Source organism: Canis lupus, chromosome 13 (genome assembly GCF_011100685.1).
Source record: "Canis lupus familiaris isolate Mischka breed German Shepherd chromosome 13, alternate assembly UU_Cfam_GSD_1.0, whole genome shotgun sequence".
Classification (NCBI taxonomy): domain Eukaryota; kingdom Metazoa; phylum Chordata; class Mammalia; order Carnivora; family Canidae; genus Canis; species Canis lupus.
Window position 1 is genome coordinate 60,066,022 of NC_049234.1, and position 9,453 is coordinate 60,075,474.

Sequence of the window (9,453 nt, forward strand, 5' to 3'; positions counted from 1 at the left end):
TGAAATCTTGCCATATGCAAGGATATGGATAGAGTGGGGAGTATAGTGCTAAGAGAAATAATTAAGTCAGAGAAAGGTAGATACCATATGATTTCATTCACATGAGGAATTTAAGGAACAATAACAACAGAAGAAGAAATGAGCAAAGGAAAAGTAAAAAAGAGAGGGAGACAAACCAAGAAATAGACTCTTAACTATAGGGAACAAACTGCTGGTCCCCAGAGGGGAATTGATTGGACGGGGCAAGGATAAATAGGTGATGAGGACTAGGGAGTGCACTTGTTGTGATGGGTACTGGGTGGTGTATGGAGGTGTTGAATCACTATATTGTACACCCCAAACTAATACAACATTGTATGTTAACTACACTGGAATCTAAAACAAAATAAGAAAGAAGAAAAAGAAAGAAAGAAAGAAAGAAAGAAAGAAAGAAAGAAAGAAAGAAAGAAAGAAAGAAAGAAAGAAAGAAAGAAAGAAAGAAAGAAAAAGAAAATCAAATGTCACATTTTACTTGCCGTCTTAAAGCAGAAATAATTCGAGAATTGGCAATTCATTTTAGAGAGTCGGTGCTTTCTTCGATTCACAAAAGAGCATCTTCAGCTGAGACTCCCATCACTCTTCAAGTTTCAGTCTCAGTTCAGATGTTTCCTCCTCAGTAAAGTCTTTGCAGACAATGCAGAGGGAACTACTGCCTCCTTTCCTGGGATCATAGTTTTCTGAGATAGGCATAGCCCAGGTGCTCTTGGCTCTTGTAGAAAACTGCTGCTCTCTTCATTGAGTTACCCCTGTAGTCTTTTCCCTCTCTCTCCAATTCTGTTAACCCATGACAATGAAATCCTCATCCACTTCTCACCCAATTCCAAACTAGGTCATCCCAAAACAAAAGCTTTTATCACTCACGGTGGAACCAATGGGATCTATGAAGCTATTTATCACGGGGTTCCTATGGTGGGAGTGCCTTTGTTTGCTGATCAGCCTGACAACATCGCTCACATGAAGGCCAAAGGAGCAGCTGTGGAGGTGAACATCAACACAATGACCAGTGCAGATCTGCTCCATGCCCTGAGAACAGTCATTAATGAACCTTCGTAAGTACGACTGCTTTAAAGGCCTACCGTGGATTAGGCTGCCCATCACACCTGGACACATTCAGCGTTTCATGCCTTGTAACTGATTTACTTTTAAATGACAACCATAACATGACCAATATCAAAACCACTTTATTTTTTCATTTTCTTTTTTTTTAATGTTTTTAAATATTTTTAAGGGTTAAAAAATGTTTAAAGTTTGTAATTCCTAGTAGGAAAACATTATCTGAATGAACACCCTAATGGCAAACCACTGTAGAGTGTTTCAGCTGTATGTGGGCAGAGGGGTAGGGATTCCCTTCACAGCAGCCCAGCTTTCTTCTTGAGGCAGAGATACGCTGGTTTGTATTACTGCGACATCCATTAGGTGATCAAAGTTGCTTTTCCTTCAACAAGGGCTTTATTTGTCAGAAGGGCATTATGCTTGACCTCCAAATTTGGCTGACAATTTACTGATGAGATTCATAACCTTTGGGTTGCTCTGATATTTTGACATATTTGCTGGGTTCTGGGCTACACCCTGAAGGCCACCATAACTTCTGGATCCTGCATGGCTGCAAGAACCTCTGGGTCACTAAGAATTTCATTGAGCCCAGGCATTCCTGCCATTCCAGGCATCCCCCCTGCCATTCCAGGCATTCTTCCAGGAAAATTACTAGGCATTCCCTACCCGCCCGCCCGTCCCTGGAAAGCCACCTGGGAAAGAGCCATACTGAGCTCCTGATTGTCATCTGGCTTCTTCCTCCCTCTGGGCTCTCTCATATTCTTCCCGAGTCTTCTTAACCTTTTCTATTCTCTTTGATCTCTTGCTCTTCACGTTTTCGTTCATACTGCCTCCGATGTTCAGCAATTTTCTGGGCCCTCGGTTGAACGTCTTTCAGCATTGCACTAACATCTTCATCATAATCCAGTTTACAAGCAAGGTCAAGATCATGTGCTGCTTCTTCCCAATGACCCAGAAGTCTGTGTGCTTTCCCTTGCCACTTGTAAGGCTGAGCTGAATCAGGATTTATTTCAATAGCTTGTCACAGTCTCAAATGGCAGCATTTGGCTTCTGTAATTTGATGAGGACACTGGCTCTCTTGGCATACAAAATGGCTAAACGAGGATTCGGTTTGATGGCATCTGTGAACAAGTCAATGACTTTCTGTAGTTCACCATCATTTTGGGCATAAATGGCAGCCACTTTTTTTTTTTTTTGGCAGCCACTTTTTTATCATTTGCCTGATCCATCATTTTGTTGGTTACCTCTACATTTTCATCTCCCGTTCCTTGAGGGGCGTCAGTATCTGGTTCAATTACACCTTCACTGTCAATTTCTAGATCACTTTCCTCATCTGATGGTTCGTCTGTCTTTATGTTTCCCTTTGCCTTCTTACTATTTGTTTTTTTCCTCCTTGGTATTGTCTTCTGATTTGGTTTTATGAGTAGCAGGTGGTATTTCACCCCCATGCACTCCACCCACTCCCGCAGGAAGCGCATTTCCTCGGTGTGCAGAACGCTCGGATCCTGCTAACGCATTTTGACGAAGGCACGAAGCTTGCTCACTTTGCGGGGGTCCGTGGTCCAGGGGCGCTGGCAGGCGGCAGGCGCTGCTGAGGTTACAGCCCCATTCCAGGCGCGGGTACTAGCTCAGCATGACTGTGTGGATGGGGCTATTTTTTCATTTTCTAAACAATGAAGTGATTTGCTGAAAATGGGGAAAAAAAGACTAATGCTTCAAATATTTTATTAATTTTTTTTCAGAATGAATAATGATCATGTGAGTTCTCAGAAATTTTTTGAATATGCTTGTTTGTATAGACAAACATACATATGCTTATTTAAATATTATGAGCATTCACTAAGTACCAAATTGGAAATGATAATTCACTCTATCATTCAAAAATGACCATCATTAACACTGACTATACCATTGATCAGTATATGCATATACACAGGGAAGAGAGATACTGAGTAGGTATTAATTTTATAAATATTGGTATTAGTATGCATGGATTTTTAAACAAAATTGTGAATTTCATCTGATTTAGCAATTGGTATTTTCAATTGATGTCATTATCTTCATCTCTTTCAGTTAATCAATCTGATTAATTGAAAATTGAAAGGAGTCCATAAATTATATTGAACTTTAGTTATATATCATTATATGCTATTTTTTCTCTGAATTGTCTCACCAAACTAAAGAATTAATATATGAATACAATTTTAAGTCTTTATTTTTATGGATTTTTTATTTTTGCAAACGTTGAATTCTAGCTATAGAAATAAATCTCATCTCAAAGAGATATGTATTACTTAAAATTTTAATTTGTGAATATTTATGCCCCTTATTTTACTTAAATTAAGTCTTTTTGCAGTATTTTAAGGGAATACACTATTTACCATTAAGTAGAGATTCATTACTCCAAAATGTTTCAGATTCATTCGTAACTGAATATATTACATGAAATTTTCATTCAATGAAGACTCATGGATATTAAATTTCCAGATCAGCCTAGAAAAAAATCATTTTTTAAAAAAATTCAGACCTAATTAATGATGTATTGTTATATATTATTTTCTATATTTTCCCTAGGTTATATTATGTTCTTTCAATACTGTTAATGTAGAACAAAAATTAAAATTTTTCTTCTCAGAGTTTTTTTTGTTACTTATAGAATGTTTGGTAGTTCCATTTTTTCTCTATTTCAGAGATGTCAAATTTCAGTGGTCTCTATGTTAAAATATCTTGGTTTGTTTTCCTTCTCTATTAGTTTCTAAGTATCCTAATCATTTTTTACCTTTCTTAAGTCACTGAGATTTCCTTAATCTCTAAATTAGTAAATTTACTTTTTTGCCACTAGAAAATACTTTTTCTAATTTCTTTATTAATCCTTGAAGGAGGTATTTTTAACAATTTATTTCAACAGCTCATCTATACGCTTTATCACCACTTTTTGTTTTATAACCTGATTTTCATAACACTTGCATTCTTATTTTACTTCAATGCTCCTCTTTTTTGAACTGTGTATTATGCCTAATTACATTCTAAGCCCATCATTTTTATGGTTCCCCCCCAACATTATATAAGTTGTTATCAAGGCATTATCTTTATCTAATACTCTCAGTATTTGCTCTGAATTTGTATAAGTGCTTTATGTGTACACTTGTTTCCAGATTATCTCAGACTCAATTATTTTTTTTTCAGAGGCAAAACTCAAGAGATTGTTACAACATTCCATTTGTATTACTCAAATCTGAAATTCATATTTCAGAGGAGAAAGTCAACTCAAATGCAATTTTGTTGGAACTAATCTACATAAAAGCATCTACTCAAAGTCCTAGTTGCAAGGTTTTTAGACAAAGGAGTTGACGTACTGATCCCCAAAAGGGAAGACACTCAATGTTTGCCTTGAATCCAACTTGAAAAATCAATGCTAGTTGTCCAGTTCCCCCTCTCACACACATTCCAATCAAGTGACTTTTATTAAGATGCACATTTAAGTCATAATTTTCAAAATATTACAAAAAATGGATATTACATCCATTTGGGAGATGGACCCAGGGTTAGGAGCTTCAGCAAGGCCATGATCTTCTGTTTCTCATAAATGATGATCTTGATGTCTAATGCATTAGACTATTACTGGGTTGTTAACTGATGCTAATTTGGTTCATTTTACTAAATATCAGAGTAAGTCCTGCAATTTTTTAGAAGTCTACCTTATTTCATACAAAACTTAAGTTCATAGAATTAAATTTTTTGATGATTTGAAAAGTATTGATGCAAAAGGCAGAAACAAAGTACTCTTAGAATTTTCCAAGAAAATACCTGAAGTTATTTATATTAAAATATCTTAACATTAACCCTAAACTTAGTTGTAACTCTGAAATTATCTAGGAACAAAAGAGTTTCATGTGGAGTGTATATATGGATGTATTTGCATCCCTTGTCTTCATGCTTAGAGGAATTAAGGAATACAAAAGATTACAATTAAATGCATAAACCATAGTGATTTTAATTGTTTATAGTATCTTGATAACAGTAATATAACATTAGTGTACAATAAAATGTTTAATGGTAATTTTAAATATGAGATAAGCCTTTCTTTTCACATTTATAGGAAAGCATACTTTTTAAAAAGATTATTTATTTATTAATTCATGAGAAAAACAGAGAGAAAGAGAGAGAGAGAGAGAGAGAGAGGCAGAGACACAGGCAGAAGGAGAAGCAGGCTCCATGCAGGAAGCCCAATGTGGGACTTGGTCACACCCTGGGCCAAAGGCAGGCTCTAAACCACTGAGCCACCCAGAAGTCCCAGCATACTTTATTTTTATTTGAATTCACAAGTACAAGTTTATCTATCTAGCATATGTGGATTTCTGGTTTTAAATCTCTATCTCTATCTCTCTATCTCTCAGTGGAGAAAATGTTGAACAAAAGTATGATTTGGGAAGAGAGTACCCACTGTAGTTTACCTAAAATGTTTTAGGATGAACCATGTGAAATTACTTCTCTAACCTTACTAACATTTCAACCCGATTGGAGAATATTCTTTCTCACCGCACACAAAAATGAACATAAGTGAATTATCCTCTCCTACTACATCTAGCATACCGTGTTCACTGGTGAATAATAACCACATTTCTCCTTCTCCAATCCCAATAATATGTAAATCACACTAGGACATCTCTTCCCAAGTCATTTATATTCTACCATCTTCACGTCATCTGGTCGAAACTTTTATCTCTAACACAAAACCCAAAGGAAATATACTAATTCTGTCTCATCAACCAAGAAATGGTTGGTGATGATATTACTTGCCTTTCAAATACATACTTCTATCGATTTTTGTTTGAGAGATTAGAGTTGTCAACTCCATATAACTATTGCTACTGTCATGCCACATGATTAGGGGGGTTTAATTCTAGCAAGATATTTCTATTTATCTAAAAAACTCAAAGTCCATGTCCTTGCCATTTCCAAAATTATCCCAGTATCTTTACCAACCTTGATATTGTCAATAGAGACACTGTCCTTTGCATCATAGAGACACAACTGTGTGCACTGGAGGAATTATCACAGTGCCAGGGTCTTAGACACTGCAGAAATTGTTTATGAATGTTGATTATCAGCTTGTCTATAATCATGATTATATATAGCCAGATATTAGAGACCATGCTTGTGAACCTACTTATGGGAGTTTCCCCACTATATTGGGTTACTCCCAGTCTTGGTTTTGGAACAACCCTGGAAACTATACTTTACGCAATCTCAAAATTCCTCCTTGGAGAAATTAGGACATACATTTGCAATAAACTTAGTCCATTTTTTTGTGTTTGCATTTCATCACATTCTGTTAAGAATATATTTCATCTACATATTCCCTTCCTGACTCTTAAGATGCTTTGCAACCAACAAAGTTTATGTCTCAGCAAGAATGAATATTTTTCTCCGTGTATCTATGGCCTTTGGCTTACATAACCTATAACGTGTATCACATGTTACCTGTAATGAAAACAGAAACGCTCTAATTTCTATATTTTTGCCTGCCAGTTATAAAGAGAATGCTACAAGATTATCGAGGATTCACCATGATCAACCTGTAAAGCCCCTGGACCGAGCAGTCTTCTGGATTGAGTTTGTCATGCGCCACAAAGGAGCCAAGCACCTGCGGCCAGCCTCCCATGACCTCACCTGGTTCCAGTACCACTCCTTGGATGTGATTGGATTCCTGCTGGCCTGTGTGGCGACTGCTATATTCTTGGTCACAAAATGTTGTTTGTTTTCTTGTCGAAAATTTAATAAAGCAGGAAAGAAGAAAAAGAGGGAGTAGATCTTTCTAAGCTGGGAAGAGGCCTTAATGGGCAATCCCGTTCAGTCTAACCACCGTGACCTTAATGAAAACACAGTATCTCCATCTCATTTTCAAAATTCCCATTCTTCTACTCTAGCCTAGAGGTAAAGCCTAAAATTCAACATGATCATTAACTAGTGAACATGCCCCAGTATTCCTTTGTCTTTTCCCAGGTGCCTTTACCCTTTCCTCTCATTTTCCTGGCACAAAGACACTAATAATTTTATGTATCTTTTTAGTCAAAATATCGTTATTTTTCATTATTCTTTTTCATAAAGATAAGGCCTTCTACTTGCCCAAATTTGCTGTGGTCAGAGACTAAATTGATAAGTACCCCAACAGTGCATCATACTAGGGAAGGTCTGCAAATTCCTATTTCATACATAGATAATCATGGCCTTTGTTTCTGCCTATAATCAACAAGTACTCCTGTGTACCTATTTTTGAAACAAGGGTATGGGGACTGCCCTCAAACAAAAGAGATTAATTGTGTCATTATTTTTCCTCAGGGACAGAGAATGTCAACAGTATTAAAGGTGAATAGATCATCTATAGAGGAAATTATTAAGAAATATGGAAAAAAATAGTACTTTTATGAGATGTTTAATTAACAGTACAAGTAATAACATTAAAGTTAAATGTCAATTTATTATATTGTAAAATCACTAATGCCCATAGTCTGTAATCAGTCTTCATAATCCAAGATTTAGTTCCCTAGCAAAAACAAATATTTCCTTGGAATGTAAGACCATCATATTATTTTTCAGTCTGTATATCTTGCAAATTTAAATGTATCAATTAAATATTATGCCAAGGATGTAAGATATTAGCAGACCTGCTTGACTAAGAGTATGTTTTAGTAAATACTTATGACACAAAACACTAATTAAAATTCATATTTGAATCAGCTTTGCATTAATTTAACAAATAAAGGCTGTACTTTCTTTACTTATACACTTAATGACGTATTCTAATTAAAGTAAAACTTTATTATTGAAATTAAAAATTTCAATAGTTGATGTATAATTGAGGTGATAAATTACAGCCCTTGACTTACTGAAATTTTTGAAATTCATATTTATTTCAATATGGCATATTGAAAATTACTTCCAATTTAAAAATAAATGCATGATATGTGGTATATAGGAATATGTGTTTCTTTTGAATATGTACATTCCTGAAAATGCAAATAAATTCTTAAATCTTTTTGTGAAGGCTAAAGATGTATTTCTTAAATGCTTGTATTTTTAAAGGTGATTCATGTTGATGTGTTTTGACTTTTACAATTTGATTATGTCCTGAGAGGAGCTCTTTATGTTTGCTCCATGCAGTTTATTCCTATTGGAATATAGCAAGTGGCTTAAGATCCAAGAGAGATGGGGTAGCCATTCGTGGTGTTGAGCACCACCCAATTCAGGCACCCATTTGGTTTCTGAGAGTGGCCACCCACAACATAGAGATTTGTTTCTTCTCAATAGCCACTGTTCACCTGCTTTCTCCTCTCCTGCTGACTACCTGCTGATTTCTTCCTTTGCCTAAATAACATCTGAAGACAGTGGGCAAAAATTTCTGGGTGATACCAACTGCATTAGTTGGCCTAACTGCAGCATATTTTTTGATAATAAACAAATAAAGAAACAAAAATAACACATACATACAAACAGTTGTAAAACTGCTCAGATGAGGAAACACTCATCCCTAATGAGCAGATACCAATTCCCATTAGGTTAGAACACAGATACACAGTTCTTACATTTTAAGACCTTGGAGAAATTCAGGAAGCTGCAGCTAATCTTTTACTTATTTTGTTCATAAACCTTCCATGTTCGCCTTACCCTCAGGGAGCATCTCCTCTGGTTAGGGTTCTTTACCTGATAGGATGATCCAAAACTTCATCCACTCCAAATAAATGTCAGTAGCCTAATTAATCTTTGGTATTTTGAATTCATGATCACAGCCAAGAGAGTAACGCTTTCTTTGAACAAATTCTGAAGCAGAGGAGCTCAAAATAATAGAGCTTAAAGTAATTCACAGTTAATAATCTATAAAATCCTGGCCATATCTCCGGGTAGAATCTTTCTCCTTGAGAAATGCAACCTCCAAACTGCCTGACCCCAAGAGGTTATAATGAAAAACAAAACCGTCTAGGGCAATAGTGAGGCATACTTATTAGGGGACTCATTCTCCCTTTCAACCCCTTGAGATCTGAACCCATGTTTTCAAATGAAAATACAGAAGGCATATATATGAGGTTATGCTTTGACGCATACACTGCTTTCTTTAAGACAGGCTCTAAAATATATAGGATATTGTCTCCTAGCTAAAACCCTGAAAAACTCTCATTAGTTAAGGAAGAATTTGGTAAAACTCAGCAAATTCTGTGAATATTAGACTGTTGAATTTCCTTAGTTGAAATATATTTCCTGGTTATACATGATGTTGACGTCAACATCAAGATTTTCACTTAAGGTCCACGTGCATTATTGGTTATCTGGCAGAAATACTACAGGGAAGGGGAAGAGGAAATC

The 9,453-nt window shown here is 35.9% G+C and overlaps 1 protein-coding gene and 1 pseudogene across 4 annotated transcripts in view; one reads left to right on the forward strand and one right to left on the reverse strand.

The window, feature by feature from the left end:
* LOC119874464 (UDP-glucuronosyltransferase 2A3-like) overlaps positions 1 to 8,146 on the forward strand; it is a 34,687-nt gene extending 26,541 nt beyond the window's left edge. For 3 of the 4 annotated variants that reach the window (XM_038556232.1, XM_038556230.1, XM_038556231.1), the window contains 2 exons: positions 869 to 1,088; positions 6,625 to 8,146. In XM_038556232.1, the coding sequence (XP_038412160.1) occupies positions 869 to 1,088; positions 6,625 to 6,904 (500 nt within the window). In that variant the 3' untranslated portion in view covers positions 6,905 to 8,146. The remainder of the gene's footprint in view (positions 1 to 868; positions 1,089 to 6,624) is intronic. The other variant, XM_038556233.1, reaches the window with a different exon arrangement.
* Positions 1,507 to 5,798, reverse strand: LOC119874475 (annotated as a pseudogene).
* Positions 8,147 to 9,453: the final 1,307 nt, after the last annotated feature.